Source organism: Pan troglodytes, chromosome 6 (genome assembly GCF_028858775.2).
Source record: "Pan troglodytes isolate AG18354 chromosome 6, NHGRI_mPanTro3-v2.0_pri, whole genome shotgun sequence".
NCBI lineage: Eukaryota > Metazoa > Chordata > Mammalia > Primates > Hominidae > Pan > Pan troglodytes.
The window spans coordinates 10,686,243-10,701,442 of NC_072404.2; the positions used below are offsets into that span (position 1 = coordinate 10,686,243).

At 55.2% G+C, this 15,200-nt stretch overlaps 1 protein-coding gene across 3 annotated transcripts in view; it reads left to right on the plus strand.

Annotated features, from left to right (window-relative positions):
* Positions 1-4,029, plus strand: part of FOXK1 (forkhead box K1) — a 120,726-nt gene extending 116,697 nt beyond the window's left edge. For all 3 annotated transcript variants that reach the window (XM_063815212.1, XM_054687370.2, XM_003318280.6), the window contains 4 exons: positions 389-555; positions 659-943; positions 2,411-2,635; positions 3,537-4,029. In XM_063815212.1, the coding sequence (XP_063671282.1) occupies positions 389-555; positions 659-943; positions 2,411-2,635; positions 3,537-3,817 (958 nt within the window). In that variant the 3' untranslated portion in view covers positions 3,818-4,029. The remainder of the gene's footprint in view (positions 1-388; positions 556-658; positions 944-2,410; positions 2,636-3,536) is intronic.
* The last annotated feature ends 11,171 nt before the right edge of the window (positions 4,030-15,200 follow it).

Consider the following 15,200-nt stretch of genomic DNA (forward strand, 5'->3'; position numbering starts at 1 on the left):
CAGGGGTAGAGTTTTCATGGTGGGACGGTTGCGCCCACCAAACAGAAGCTTATGTTTTTGGCACAGAAGGCCCGGGCCATTTTCATGGACACCTGGCTGGACCTCGGTGGAAGTGAACTGCGTAGGTTGTTGCGTTCACTGCAGCACCTCACGTGATACCGTCCCCTCCCATGGAACGGAGCCTCCCCCGATGCAGCCCCCACTCAAATGGAGTTTTAAAGGCTGGGTGCAGGTTACGGGGGCGTTTCTCACCGTCTGAATGCGGAGGACAGAGACGAGCTTCAGGGAGCATGGGCGGGTGACGGCGCTGAGATGTGTGATGTCTCGGAAACGTCCTCGCATCCCTCAGCGCGGGCGCTGACTGCCGCGGCCCTTGCCTGTCTTCCAGGAGCGCTCCAGCTTCGCCCACACACCCCGGGCTGATGTCCCCTCGCTCCAGCGGCCTGCAGACCCCAGAGTGCCTGTCTCGGGAGGGCTCCCCCATTCCACACGACCCTGAGTTTGGGTCCAAGTTAGCTTCTGTCCCAGAGTACCGGTATTCCCAAAGCGCACCCGGTAAGGAGCGGGCGGCCCTCTTGCGGGGCAGGGCGGGGTGGGGCGGGGCGGGACTCGTGGGGGTGCGGGAGGGGTCACCGTCCGCTCTCCGCCCTCCGTGCAGGCTCCCCCGTCAGCGCCCAGCCAGTGATCATGGCCGTGCCTCCCCGACCGTCCAGCCTCGTGGCCAAGCCCGTGGCCTACATGCCCGCCTCCATCGTAACCTCACAGCAGCCCGCGGGCCACGCCATCCACGTCGTGCAGCAGGCCCCCACCGTCACCATGGTCAGGGTGGTCACCACATCTGCCAACTCGGCCAACGGATACATCCTCACCAGCCAGGGCGCGGCGGGGGGCTCCCATGATGCGGCGGGCGCAGCCGTGCTGGACCTGGGCGGCGAGGCCAGAGGTAATGCAGCCGCGGCTGGCAGCCTTCGCAAGACCCTTTGTGGTGGTCCCGGCCGGCAAGTCCCCAAGGCAGCGCCATTGGCCTGGGCCTGGGGCTTGAGGAGGATGATTCTCTGCTTCTGCCTCTCGCTGCCTTGTCCCTTTAAATCAGCATGAGCTGGGCAGGTGGCTCATGCTTATAATCCCAGTGCTTTGGGAGGCCAAAGCGGGTGGATTACTTGAGGTCCAGAGTTCGAGGTCAGCCTGGCCAACATACTGAAACCCCGTCTCTACTGAAAATACAAAAATTAGCCAGGCATGATGGTGCGCTCCTGTAGTCCCAGCTACTCAGGAGGCTGAGGGAAGAGAATCGCTTGAAGCCTGGAGGCAGAGGTTGCAGTGAGCTAGACTGCACCACTGCACTCCAGCCTGGGCGACAGAGCAAAACCCTGTCTCAAAAAAAAAACCGCATGAATCTCCGCAGATGCGTCCTTCCTTGTTGAATAGGGCCCTCGGATGCCCATAGCTGTGTCCTTGCCCTAAGGTAACGTTAAATTGAGTTGTGTTGCGGCCTTGCATGCATTTGGAATTTAGTGTTTTCTGCAGGAGAAAGAATGAGCCTGGGAAGACTGTTCTTTTCGACTCCCTCGTAAGTTAAAGACTTTAGAAGTCATTTAGGGAAAAAGTAGTTCTGAATTGCTAAAAGAAATCCGATCCCAGGGCTTGACGGGGTACACACTGAACATGCAGCTGACCCCAGAAGCTCCTCTCCGGAATGCCTGCAGTTAGGCAGCGCCCTCCTACGCCACTCTCCACCCTGGACTTCCTTTCCGCGGTGGCGTTTGTTTCAATGCTGCCGTAATGAAACTGCAGTTTGGTGAGGGAAGGCCAAGTTACAGCTGTAATCAGGATCATTTCATTCTAAGTAATACATTTTCTTTCTCAGACTAAATTTGGGTTGGTTAAAGCTAAGGTATTTAAAATGCTGTTCTAGGCCGGGTGCGGTGGCTCACGCCTGTAATCCCAGCACTTTGGGAGGCTGAGGCAGGCAGATCACTTGAGGTCAGAAGTTCAAGACCAGCCTGGCCAACATGGTGAAACCCCATCTCTACTGAAAATACAAAAATTAGCTGGGTGTGGTGGCAGGCGCCTGTAGTCCCAGCTACTCAGGAGGCTGAGGCAGGAGAATCGCTTGAACCTGGGAGGCGGAGATTGCAGTGAGCCGAGATCGCACCACTGCACTCCAGCCTGGGCGACAGAGCAACAAAATTCTGTTCTGTCTCAAAAAATAAATAAGTAAAATATTGTTCTAAAACCCTAGTAATTTTCTTCCCAAACCTATTTCACCCATAGGATTTTCCTCTAGCAAACCAATTTTTTCCCAGTGCTGACCTCACTTTCCCCACTTGGCCGACCTGCTGCCCAGGCGTCGAGGAAATTGATTGTTTCGTTGGCCGAGTGTGGTGCTGACTTGGTTCCTGTCCCGCAGGCCTGGAGGAGAAACCCACCATTGCGTTTGCCACAATCCCCGCGGCTGGTGGAGTCATCCAGACGGTGGCCAGCCAGATGGCCCCCGGGGTCCCCGGACACACGGTCACCATCCTGCAGCCCGCCACACCCGTGACCCTCGGGCAGCACCACCTTCCAGTCCGGGCCGTGACTCAGAACGGAAAGCATGCGGTTCCCACGAACAGTTTAGCCGGCAACGCTTACGGTGAGGCCCTGGCCCTGTTCTCCACGCCACATCCCAAGCTCTGTGGCTCCCGGTAGTCAGTGCGGCACGAGAATGTTCTCCCAGTATCTCCTGATCCTCCACTCAGTTCAATTTATTGAGCACCTGCTATACTCCAGGCACTGGGGTAATGCAAAGAAAAAGAGGGTGGAAGGGGCCAGGCACTGTGGCTTACACCTATCATCCCAGCACCTTGGGAGGCCAAGGCAGGCAGATCGCTTGAGCTCAGGAGTTCGACACCAGCCCAGGCAACATAGCAAGACCCCATCTCTACATAAGGTTCAAAAACTTAGCCAGGTGTGGTGTTGCACACTCATGGTCCCAGCTGCTCGGGAGAGTGAGGCTGTAGTCAGCTGTGATTGCTCCGCTACCTGCCAGCCTGGGTGACTGAGCGAGACCCTGTCCCTTAAAAAAAAAGGGAGGGGAAGAAAACAGGGTGGAAGGAAAACCCAGATCTGCCCACTCTCTGGAGCTCACACTCCATGGGGTGAGGCAAGAGGTCGAAGGAAGGAGGAGAGTTGGGGTGCAAGGGTGCTGGGCGGGGGTGCAGGGTGCCAGGGCACCGGGCGGGGTGTCAGTGGGGTGGCTCAGGGCAGTGCATCTGTGTAAAGGAGTGAGGCAAGCCGTCGATGTCCAGCAGGATCTAGACAGCAACGAGAGGGGCCTCCACCCAACAGGCTGGAGCCAGCAGAGACAGGGCAGATGAGGTGGGGAGGGGACGGCGGGGCCCGCAGGGAGCAGAGCAAGGGGAGCTGTCCTGCCTGGCAGGGGTGCACTGACCTCCGGTTCCGGCTTAGTGGCTTAGCCCCTGTATAGGGGACTTGAAAAAAGCAGCTGGGTCCTAACCAGACCCCAGAGTAACCCTCTTCTTCCTCCACTCCAGCCCTCACCAGCCCTTTGCAGCTCCTTGCGACCCAAGCGAGTTCATCCGCGCCGGTGGTGGTCACCCGGGTGTGCGAGGTGGGGCCCAAGGAGCCGGCAGCAGCCGTCGCAGCCACGGCCACCACCACCCCAGCCACTGCCACCACCGCCTCTGCCTCCGCCTCTTCCACTGGAGAGCCCGAGGTCAAAAGGTCCCGGGTGGAGGAGCCCAGTGGGGCTGTGACCACACCAGCCGGAGTGATCGCAGCCGCCGGCCCCCAGGGGCCAGGCACTGGGGAGTGAGGTCACCTGCAACGCGGGGGAGTGGGACTCACCCAGCGGCGACCCCGAAGCTGGACCCGGCAGCTCAGGCGGCCGCACCCACAGACGGAGGAGAACAGCCCGCGGCGGCCTGCGGGCATCAGCGGCACCTGGACACACCCAGCCCTTTCCATTTGATCACCTGCCTTCCCGTGGTTTAAAACAAAAACACATAAACAAGTTCAGACAACTGATTGTATGATTCTGGGAATTCTTTGCTTTCCTTTCCTTCTCCCTCGGCACCACCTCCTCTTCCCAGGCCTCCCTGTCGGGCATGGGGAGGAGGTTGGAGCTCAGCATCTTGAGGAATGTGTCAAGACAGCCCCTCTGCTCCGCGCTGCATGGCCAGCCGCCTTTGTCCGGGAGGACAGACAGAAACGCAGCAAGGCACACACCAAGGCTGCCGGGGAGGCCTGGGCACCGGACAGATGCCTGTTGGGAAGCCAGGAGCTGCCGAGCCACGGACCGCCTAACAGCCTCTCCGCCCGGAACGTGACATAGAGAGTGTTGGCATTAACTCGGGGGGTGTGCGATTTCACTTCAGACCCCAAGTTTTTCTTTGTTTGTTTAAACATGGAATTCAGACTTCATTGTACACCTGAGACAGACACAAAAGGGATCATGTATTTTTGAGGATTTTACCTGTTGACGGTCTGATGACTGGCCGTAGGTCCAGGGTTCCCGCTGGGTTTAATCCCCTCGAAGAGTAAACCTGCCGCTCTGTCTGATAACTTCAAGTAAGAGCGGCGGCTTCCTGGGTTGGCGTTCGCGGTGGAAGGCTCCTAGGATGAAAGGTGAGCCTGGATCCGCCGGCCGCAGACATCGCGCTGCTGGGGACGATCGGGGCCGCTGCTCTGCAGACCAGACCTTCCCGAATTCTCCGTGGCTCCGATGTCCGGGTGCTGACGGCCACACGGGGACCTAACAGTGCCAAACGCCATCTGCTCCAGCTGCTTTTTCACCCAGTTACAGAGTCCTCACCACTCCCACATTGATCTGCTCTTTTCAATTGGAACCATTTCTCCTGCCTGAAACTCCAGGGCCCCTCCCTGGGCTGTCCGTGAGCAGGAGACCCCACCCCAGCAGCAGTGGTGAGCAGGCCTGTGCCTCCACGCCCAGCCCCCGCCAACACGACTGGTTTTGTTTGCCACACGGTGAGAACCGGAGGACGGGATGCTCCAGCCAGTTGGGTGGTTCTGGGGTCCCTGAGGAAGCCCCCTCCTGCACTTCCATTAAGACAGCCAGTGGTGCCTGGATCTTTGTCACCAAGCGGCGTTGAGCCAGAGCTGTCTAATGCTGAGCCCAGCTCGGGAAGGAGAGAGGAGTCCTTCAGTGTGTCTTGGAGATGCGAAGTGCGTCCTCGTAAAGGTCAGCTGTCAGTTTTGCTGGCCGCTCTGGCGCTGGCTCTCCTGTCCGGGACCACAACGAGAAACAGCGACAGATTCGACGCAGAGCTCCGGAAGTGCCTGAGGAGCAGTGGTTCTTGGAAATCGCCCGTCCTCCGCATCACAGCCTCTCACCAGCAAAGCAGCCTCTGCCCGGGCCCTGGCGGGAGAGCTGCAGAGGGACCCAGGTGCCTGGAGGGCGTTTGAGGGAGGTGGCTGGACAGGTGTCTCCCTGAAGAAGAAGGGAGAACACTTTTCAAAGTGATTCCGAGGCAGTGCGGGAGGACACACGTGCTGTGCAGTGGAGTGGGGTCGCCCGTGGCCCCCATCAGAGTCCCCGTCCCCCAGGACAAGTGCAGAACCTCTGTGGGCCCCCTCCTTCCACCTAGATAGAGAAAACCCCTTGTTCGGTTTCCTTCCCCTGTTCCGTTGTTTTTCTAAGCCCCCCAAATTGAGTCGTTTCTATGGCACTAACCTTTCCATGGGAAATAAGCTCTTTGTGGAAGTCCGTACCTGTTGCCCTGGGTGAGGTTTCAGAGAAACGGGGGCAGGATGAACACAGCCGGCTGTCCTGGGTGCAGTTACGTCCGTGGAGGGTGAGAGATTGCGCCCCGTTTCACGCTTGTGTCGCCTGCTGTCGTCTGTGGGCCTTTTCTTTCCGTGGTGCCTGGTGTGTGCGTGCATGGCGTGAGAGAACGGGGGGTGGGGGTTGGAGGTGGCTCCCCGACACCGGTGCCTGTGTGGCCTGAGCCGGCGCCCTCCCGGGAGCGCCCGTCACGGGGGGCCTCTGTGATTACCTGCTGCTGCTCTCTCCCCCGTGGTGACTGTATGTCCTCAGGGCTGCCTGTGGCCACCCTGATGGGAGACCTCTCTTTGCTTCTGGGCCACTGCAGGTTGGCCTCCTCATACAAGCTGATGTCTGCAGGGAGCGCCGTGTGCTGGGATTGCACCACGTGTTGGTCACAAATCGAGGTCGCCTTTTGGCCTGGTCTGCTCAGGCTGGCCCTGACCCACTTGCTTTCCTGGCTTCTGAGACGCAGCGCATTCTTCCTGTTAGCGGTAGCGTTCTCTGATTTCACTGCTTCATTGCCAAGGGCGTGGAAAGGGGGTGGCGGATGGAGCTGGGAGGTGGCGAGCACAGGACTCCTGGGCTGCATTCTGCCGTGTGGGGTTCTGCACTGTCTAGCTTCTGCGGGGACTGCAAAGAGGGATGAAGGGACGTGGTCCTAGGGGTCGGCTCAGACTCGGAGCAGGGCAGGGAGAGGAGGGCAAGGAGAGGAGGCCTGGGTCCTGGATCCACTGCTCTGGGCTCATAACCATGAGATTTTGAAAGAGTTTTTGGTCATCTGAGCAGGTACCATGCCTGGCTCATGCCGGAACTTGTCTTGGAACCGGTAGCCAGAGGCCCAGGAAGGGACAGGGCCCAAAAGGGTTGCATGTCCCGGCCACAAAGCCCTCCCTGTGTGCCCTGAGCCAGCCCAGCAAGCGCCTCCCAGCCAGGCGCTTTCGCAGAAGCAAGAGCACAGGCTAGGGGGACCGGGAGAGCCTCAGCCCCCAGCCTGGGCGGCCTGTGACCCTGAGCCGTGTGGAGCCGGGACTAAGAACCTTCTCTAGGTTCTCAAGGGTGAGCTGACCCGAGCAATGTGCAGGAATGTGGGGAGCAAAAGTAGCTGATTCCAGCCCCGTTCTGGGGTCACTGGGGAGGCAGAGGCTGAGGGCCTGCTCTCTGGTCACCAGGGACTGGGGGCACGGTCCACAGCGGATGAGAACAGCAGGTCACAGTAGTGGCTTTGGGAAGGGCCCCTCCTGCTTTGCCCTGTTCGGAAAGGGGCTCCCTCAGAGCCCCTGGGCCCAGTAACCCGCTTCTGTCTCCTGATTCCTGGTGGATAAATTGCCAGGTTTATCAAATACAAGAAAACACCCGCTTTGGCTAGGAGGTAAGTCCCAAAAAGAACGTCTTAAGTAGAGCACAGGCATCCACCGAGGCCATTTGGTGGCCCCTGGGAAGTGGGGAAGCAGGGCCTGAGCGTCCCCAGGCTGCTAGGGCAGCAGCTGGCTCAGGGCACACTCTCTCGTGCCAGCTTCTGCCACCAGCCCAGTGTCCACGGAGCAGCGGGGCCAGAGGAGCTCAGGGAGACCTGGCTGTCTAGGGCATGGTGCCCAGTATCCCGGTGTGTGCCCGTCCTCAGCCACTTGTGTCTTTCTTTCCATGTGGGAGTTGTCCCGGTGACACCTGCCCTCCGTTGAGGGTGGAATCTGTCACTCATGCCTTTGAGGGACCCAGGTGGACCATCCCTCTTCTGCTTGCTTTCTACATTCCTAAAAACCTCAACGTTAATCCCTCACCAGTTGGGCCGAGTATGGCCTCATGGTTCTGCCGCGCCCCAGTCTTCTCCCACTGGCTTCACGCTAGAGGGCGCCATGCGCTCTGGGTGAAATGAGACACTGGTGTGGGGTCCCCATGCAGAGACCCTCAGGTCCCTATCCAGAGACCCTCCAGGCAGTGCTGGGAAGACACTGGTGGCGGGGACCATGACCAGGCGGGTGGAGCCATGTGTGTCTCACACCTGCCGCCCCTCACTTTCCTTCCCGAGGTCTGCTAGGTCCTCTTTGGGATTTGCTGTTTATTTGTATTTCCCTTTTCTTTGATTTAAGAACAATGCCAAGTGAAAAAGCTGGGAATGAGTTTCTGAGTTGCTGAGTGTTCCCTGCTCCTAGGTACCGCACTCTGTGCTTCTCAGGCAGGGAGGAGATGGATTCGGTGGAGTTGGGCCAGGACGGGGGCTTCACCCTGCCCCCTCCAGACTGCCGAAGCCCCCAAGAAGTTTTGAGCCCAGCTGGGCCTCGCCTCCCCGGCTCCTGGGTCCGTTTTCTGTACTGGTTTGAGATCACAGGCATCATTCAGCGAATGCTCTTGTGTCCTCTGCATAAAGAGGGCCCTCCCTGGAGCACCCCCGGGGAGCTGGGACTCTCCAGAAAGCCCCGGGTGAGGGCTCCATCTTGAGAGAGAGAGAAATCCCTTCTTTGGGCGATTCAGTGAGTTCAGGAGGAGGAGGAAGCTTTTCCTTGGCTTTGAAATGAGTGTTTTTATGGAGACAAAGAACAGACCTCAGTGGGAAAAATGAAAACGTAATGGAACACGGGGAGGCGTCGGAGAAGAAAGGATTTTCCCCTTCGCTTTCAGAGCCGGCGGGAGTGCAGGTCTGTTTTGCTTCAGAAGCCTCACATTCTGCTTTGCCCTTGAGTGACTTCATGCGGGATGAGGAACTGTTGACCTCTCTAGAGAGGACACCCCAAGTCCATCCTGGGCTCCTCCTCACCGCCCTGAGAAAGTCCCCCTAAAAAAGGCTTCAGAGTCATCGGCATGCCGCCTCACGTTGCAGGACGGAATCGCGCGCTCCTCACGCTGGAATAAGTTACAAAACATGATCGTAAGGCTCTTTGCAAACGCAGAGCCCCAGGATGCTGGATGGAGGCCTCCTCGGCCCTGCGGGCGGCCTGGCTGCAGTAGGTCTGCTGCAAGGAGCCACGACGGGGACTGCGCCACACTCCTGATGAAAACGTGTTTACCCACGGCCTCGCCTCGAGCCTCCTTGACAATACCGCTGCTTCAAAGCAATATTATTTAATGAGAATACTTTACATTGCTCACATGTGCTGCTATGAAGACAGGATTAGTCTGTAGACGGGACTCAGCTCCGGAGGTTCCTGGGTAATGTATTTTGGCTCTTGGAAATGAGGGTAGAATTTAAAATATAACAAATGGTCTCTCGCCCGGTTCTGTCCCTTATTTTTAGATTGTTTTCCTGCATCTTACAATTTCCTTTTCTTTTCAAAGTTCCTTTCTCCAGGCCTGTTTTTCAGTGCTCAGGACACGGTTTTCATCACATACTTACTGTTTTTTTGGTTGGGTTTTGATACGAAAAGCTGCTACATTTGGTGACCAGAGGGAGGGTTTGGAATCTGTGCTTTGCAGGGGATCTCGGTGGGTACCGCGGCCCCTCGCAGGGTGGCGAGTGGGGTCCGTGCCTCGAGAAGGGGGCCCTTACCCACACCGTGCGGCTTGAATTCTGTCGGAGTTGAATCTGTGGAAAGGATTGTCCCATTAGAGCTGCCGCGTCCTTTCCTCTGTCCTCCCTGTCACCCAAACCCCGAAGTCACAGCTGCTTGGAAGAATGGGATTTTGGGGCTACAACCACACACATTTCCCTCTGGACTGAAATTTTAAAAATAGACCCATTTCACTGACTTCTTTAGGGAAAATAGTTTCAGTCTTGGGTTGTCTTGTGAGCCCACGGGCATGGGACCCTGTCTCTGCTGGGCTTTTCCGGCCCCGTCCCAACTCCTCCTCAGGCAGAGGCTGCAGCCCTCAGCTCTGCTGCTGGATGGAACATTTCAACCCTCTCCGGGAAGGTGGGCAGGGTGGAGGGCCCAGGGCTAGGCCTGCCATGCACCATGAGCAGGGGTGCTACCTGGGGGTGTGAAGCTGGGCTGGCTTTTCCTGGAGGTGGGTGAGAAGGCTCTCCGGGCAAATCAGAAGGCCACGAGAGAGGGGGGAGCGGGGAGAGTGGTGAGGAGGATTCGTCTCTGACTGATGAACCTCGCCGTGCCTGTCTGTCACATCCAAGTCTGTGCCAGCTGCTGGGAGGTCAGACTCCTGCCCTGAGAAACAGCCCAGTCCTTGGAGAATGAAACCCTGAGGGTCAGTGAGTGGAGGCCTTCCCTCGGGGCCAGCCATTCCCGGGAGGCCTGAGTGTGACCCGGAAGCTCTGCGGGTCACCAAGACTGGCATTTTCCTTGTATTTTTGTGCAGGACTGAAGTGAGCGTTCCTCCTCTGAATTGGTGAGCCTTTGGGATTTTTTTTTTCTTTTACTCATCCTAATGGCTGGTTTTGGCTGCTTGGAGTATCAGAGAATATCACTAAGAGGGCAGTCAGTTTATTTTTAGGCATCTTTCTTTCTGTCCAGGGAGAAACCCCTCGGAAGAATCTTAGTCACTCTTTGCACCTGCCCTGTCATTCTCGCCATGGGGAAAATGCGTTGAAAAGAAAAATCCCGGGGCCAGGGAGAAGCCGTGAATGTATTTATTTGCTTTGGTGAAGCTGCCGAACACTGGCTGCGGGGGACCCCCCGCCCCCATCCCGCTCCAGGCCCCAGTGACCCAGTTGCGTCTTAAGTTCCATCGTCCAGATTTCAGGCCACCAGAGGCTGCCAAAGGTGACTGAAGCGGTCTCCAAGTCACTCTGTCACCACTTTTTTTTTTTTTGAGATGGAGTCTTGCTCTATCGCCCAGGCTGGAGTGCAGTGGCCCAATCTCGGCTCACTGCAACCTCCGCCTCCCAGGTTCAAGCGAATTCTCCTGCCTCAACCTCCCAAGTAGCTGGGATTACGGGCACCTGCCACCACACCCGGCTAATTTTTGTATTTCTAATAGAGATGAGAGTGTTTACCATGTTGGTCAGGCTGGTCTTGAACTCCTGACCTCAGGTGATCCGCCCACCTCAACCTCCCAAAGTGCTGGGATTATAGGCATGAGCCACCGCGCCTGGCCTCTGTCACTTTTTTTGCTCCTTACCCAGTTTTTGTTTTTTGTTGTTTTGTTTTGTTTTGTTTTTAGCGTGAGACTACAATGGAAAGACTCCTAGTTGGTTATTCTTTATCTCGGATTCTTTTTTCTGGAATTGTTTGCTCATTTGAGTGGTTGGTGGTTTGCCCTGTGTCAGACACGGTGAAAAGAGTGCAGGAAAGCTGGGGCCAGGGGAAGCGAAGTGGCTTCAATCCGGGCTGATAGCCAAGAAGAGTTTTCCTCCCTTCGGTGACAGGACCTGCCCCTCCGAGTCTAGAGTTAAAAGCAGCTTCTAGAACTGGCCCCTAAGTCTCCAAATGTGTTGGCTAAGCTGAAATGAGAGACTCTGAATTAGAGTTTCTGTTTGTTTGTTCTCTGCATGAAGTTCACAGGCCTGTATGGATGTTAAATTGTGTCTGTAGCCTCTAAATCTCCAGGTTAACTGGTCCAGATTTTTTTTTTTAATCAGTAACAATGGGAATTTAAAATCAAATATTTGGCCAGGTGCGGTGGCTCATGCCCGTAATCCCAGCACTTTGGGAGGCCGAGGCGGGCGCATCACCTGAGGAGTTTGAGACCAGCCTGACCAACATGGTGAAATCCTGTCTCTACTAAAAATACAAAAAATTAGCCAGGCGTGGTGGCGTGTGCCTGTAATCCCAGCTACCAGGGAGGCTGAGGCATGAGAATCGCTTGAACCTGGGAGATGGAGGTTGCAGTGAGCCGAGATCATGCCACTGCACTCCAGCCTGGGCAACAGAGGGAGATTCTGTCTCAAAAATAATAATCAAATCAAGTATTTTAAGTTTGGCTCTTCTTTCTTTCAAGAAAGGCTTTTTGGATACCTAGAATACCTTCATGTATGTGGCTTGATTTCTGTTTCAGGAAAAGGGGGGTGGGAGGAGAGACAACAGCCGTGTTCCAGAGTCTGTCCTGAGATGTCGCTGAGTCCAGACACTTGGGCTGCACGTGCCCTGCAGATGACAAAGGCCGGCAGCTCAGCACACGTGCAGGAGGGGTTAAAGCCAATATTGAGTTTTTGTTCTTGTTGTTTTAATCTGAACGATTATTCTCCTGTAAAAATAACTTGGGAGGGGCAGGTGTTGTTCGGTGTGTGTGTGTGTGTGTGTGTGTGTGTGTGTATGTGAGTGTTTTTTTTTTTTTTACAGTGGCTGCCTGTCTAAAGTATTTTTCACAACATGTTTGATAATCAGTGCTTTTAAAAGCAGCAGTGTCCTATGAAGTGGAAATGTCAGTTCTAGAGCATTGGATGTGAAGTTCTGGTCATGTCACCTTGCGTGTCTCACCCTGGAGGAGTGAAGGTGGGCGCCCGGTGGGGGGGGTGTGGCTGTACCCCAGCACCGGGAGGGGGCACGCACGACACCAGAGGAAGGGACAGCCCCACCCATGTCAACAGCAGGCGACCTGTGTTTTCATTTCAAATGGGATACAGTATTTTTTTAATAAGGAGCCATACTTTTTTTTAAGAGTTTGAGATCTGAATGTGATTTCTAATTGTATCAGACGTTAATGTTTTAAAGCTATAACAAAGTTTAAAATTTCTACTTTTTGTTTTTCATTTATTTTAACTGTTCTTTTATCTATTAAATTGTTGTATGTGGATGGGGAAGTTTTGTTTCTCCTCTTAGCATTTGTTTCTATAACCAGAAATAAAATTCTATATTAAAGAAATGACCCTGCGGCTCCGGCATGGTCCTTCTGCGCAGGTGGCTACTGAAGGTGGCGGACAGACAGACGGCCTGGACACACAGACACCAGACCCCTGGACACATAGGCTCCCGACCCCCTGGATACACAAACACCTGACCCCCTGGACACACAGGCTCCCGGCCCCCTGGACACACAGGCCCCTGACCCCCTGGACACACAGGCCCCTGACCCCCTGGACACACAGACCCCTGACCCCCTGGACACACAGACCCCTGATCCCCTGGACACACAGACTCCTGACCCCCTGGACACACAGACCCCTGACCCCCTGGACACACAGACCCCTGACCCCCTGGACACACAGACCCCTGACCCCTGGACACACAGACCCCTGAGCCCCTGGACATACAGGCTCCCGGCCCCCTGGACACACAGGCTCCTGACCCCCTGGACACACAGGCACTGGGCCCCCCTGCTCCAGAGGCTGAAGGGCGGCTGCTGCTAAGGGAAGTCGCCCATAGGTCCCTGGTATCCCGTTCCTGGCTCACACAGGAGATGCTTCTGCAGGTGCCTGTGGCTCCTGGACTCGGTGACCGCCACCCACTGAGAGTGCTCTAAGCGAGGATGTTTGCAGCTCCAGGAATGTGAAGACAACGTGTGTCTCCCCTCAGACGTGGCAAAGGCAGAAACCAGCCGAGCCAACCCCCTGCCCCTGGCACACGCCCACATCCTGGCTGGGGGGCACTTGCAGGTACTCATTGCTGCCCCAGTGGCTCCTGGGCAACTGTGGGTCCTTCCTGCTGGCCCTTGGCTAGATGAGAATTTCTATCCATGTCCAAGATGGGTAGAAATGTACGTGGGTAGAAATTGTCTCAGGCCTTACTTATTGTAGGTGTGGGGCCTGGGGGGTGGGGATGGCATTGACTTTGGAACTACACAGACCTGGGTTCAAGTTCCTACTGTGTCCTTACCAGCTGTGGGACTTCAGCTTGCAATGCGCCCCACTTCTTCACGTGCGGCACAGGCACCCCCACCCCACAGGCCTGGCGCCCCGAAGCTCAGCTGCAATGCCATCAGTCACTGTCTCTTCTGAGAGTCCCCCAGACTTATGAGACCCTTGGGTGTGTCTGTGTGACTGCCTCCGACAGACTTGAGAGTGGTGCGTGCTTGTCACATGTCTCTCTTCTGTCAAGGTTCTGTAGTGTTTGCATATGACTCCCTCAGTTCAATAACTTGCATTTTTCCAATGGCACAGTTACCCACCGTTGCAGGTAAGGTTTCACTGCTTCTCTGTCTTCCTTCAAGTTACTCCATTTCCATTGTAAGAGGCTAACATAACTTTAACAGATCAGTTCTAGTTTAAGATGTCAGCCCAGGCTGGGCGCGGTGGCTCACGCCTGTAATCCCAGCACTTTGGGAGGCCAAGGCGGGTGGATCATTTGAGGTCAGCAGTTCAAGACCAGCCTGGACAACATGGTAAAACCCCGTCTCTACTAAAAAAAAAATACAAAAAATTAACTAGGCATGGTGGCTTGCACCTGTAATCCCAGTTACCTGGGAGACTGAGGCAGGAGAATTGCTTGAACCCAGGAGGTGGACATTGCAGTGAGCTGAGATCACGCCACTGCACTCCAGCCTGGGGGACAGAGCAAGACTCAGTCTCAAAAAAAGAAAAAAAAGAAAAACATTTTAGCCCAATAGCAAACATAAGTGAGAAGCGTATGTAGGCTTCCTCCAGGGATCTGCGTTGGCTAATTATTAATTGCATCTTTCCTTTTTAAGATGTTGTCGTTGTGTTTGTTTGTTTGCTTGCTTGTTTAGAGACAGGGCCTTGCCATGTTGCCCAGGCTGGTCTTGAACTGGGCTCAAGCAATCCTCCTGCCTCGACCTCCTAGTGTTTGGATTACAGGCGTGAGCCACCGTGCCTGGCCTTTTTTGCTTTTGATTAGCACAACCATTTTTCACTAGTGAGACCTTAAAATAATATTTTACACTAATGTAAATATTTTGTAAGAAACAAGTCAAATATTACCCCTGGTAAAATTGCTTAAGGTCGTGTCTGTGTGAAGAGAGAGAGGGAGAGAGAGATTGAGATTCCTGGCACACAGTTGGAATCTCAGTTAAAGTTAGCTGCCCTGTGAACCTGGTATCTATACAACAAAGAGGGGTGCATCTCTCAGAACCCCAGAAGACATACAATTGTGCACTGCAGCTCTATTCGTTATTGTCAAAATCTGGAAACCAACCAAATATTCATGGACGAACAAGAAAAGCTAAGTACGGTAGGATTCCATTTGCATGAAGTATAAAAAGACGCAAAACTAATCTCTGGTGATAAGAGAGACTAGCAGTTACTTGTGGGGGAGGGGAGTGGGCGTTGACTGGGAGGGGGCCACAGCGGGGAACCTCTGGGGAGCTGGAAATGGTCTAGGTCTTGAACTCAAACCATGGCAGGAAAATTTACACCACAGAAATTATCAAACACAAATCAACCCCCGGCTCCCCACCGTCGCCAATGGAGCCGAGGCTTAAGATATTTGCCAATTTACCACCGATTTCTAGAAATGTAAAAAGTGGAGTTCATTTAAGATTTGTGCGCTTTGGTGTGGACGTTTTACCCTAGTAAACGTTAAACACTGGCAGTAGGCTTTCCATAGACTACCTGTCACCAGCTTTCCTTTGCCAGTCTTCAACCTGCGGCTCCAGGGGCACCCGCCGCACTCCACCGACTCCCATCCACCGC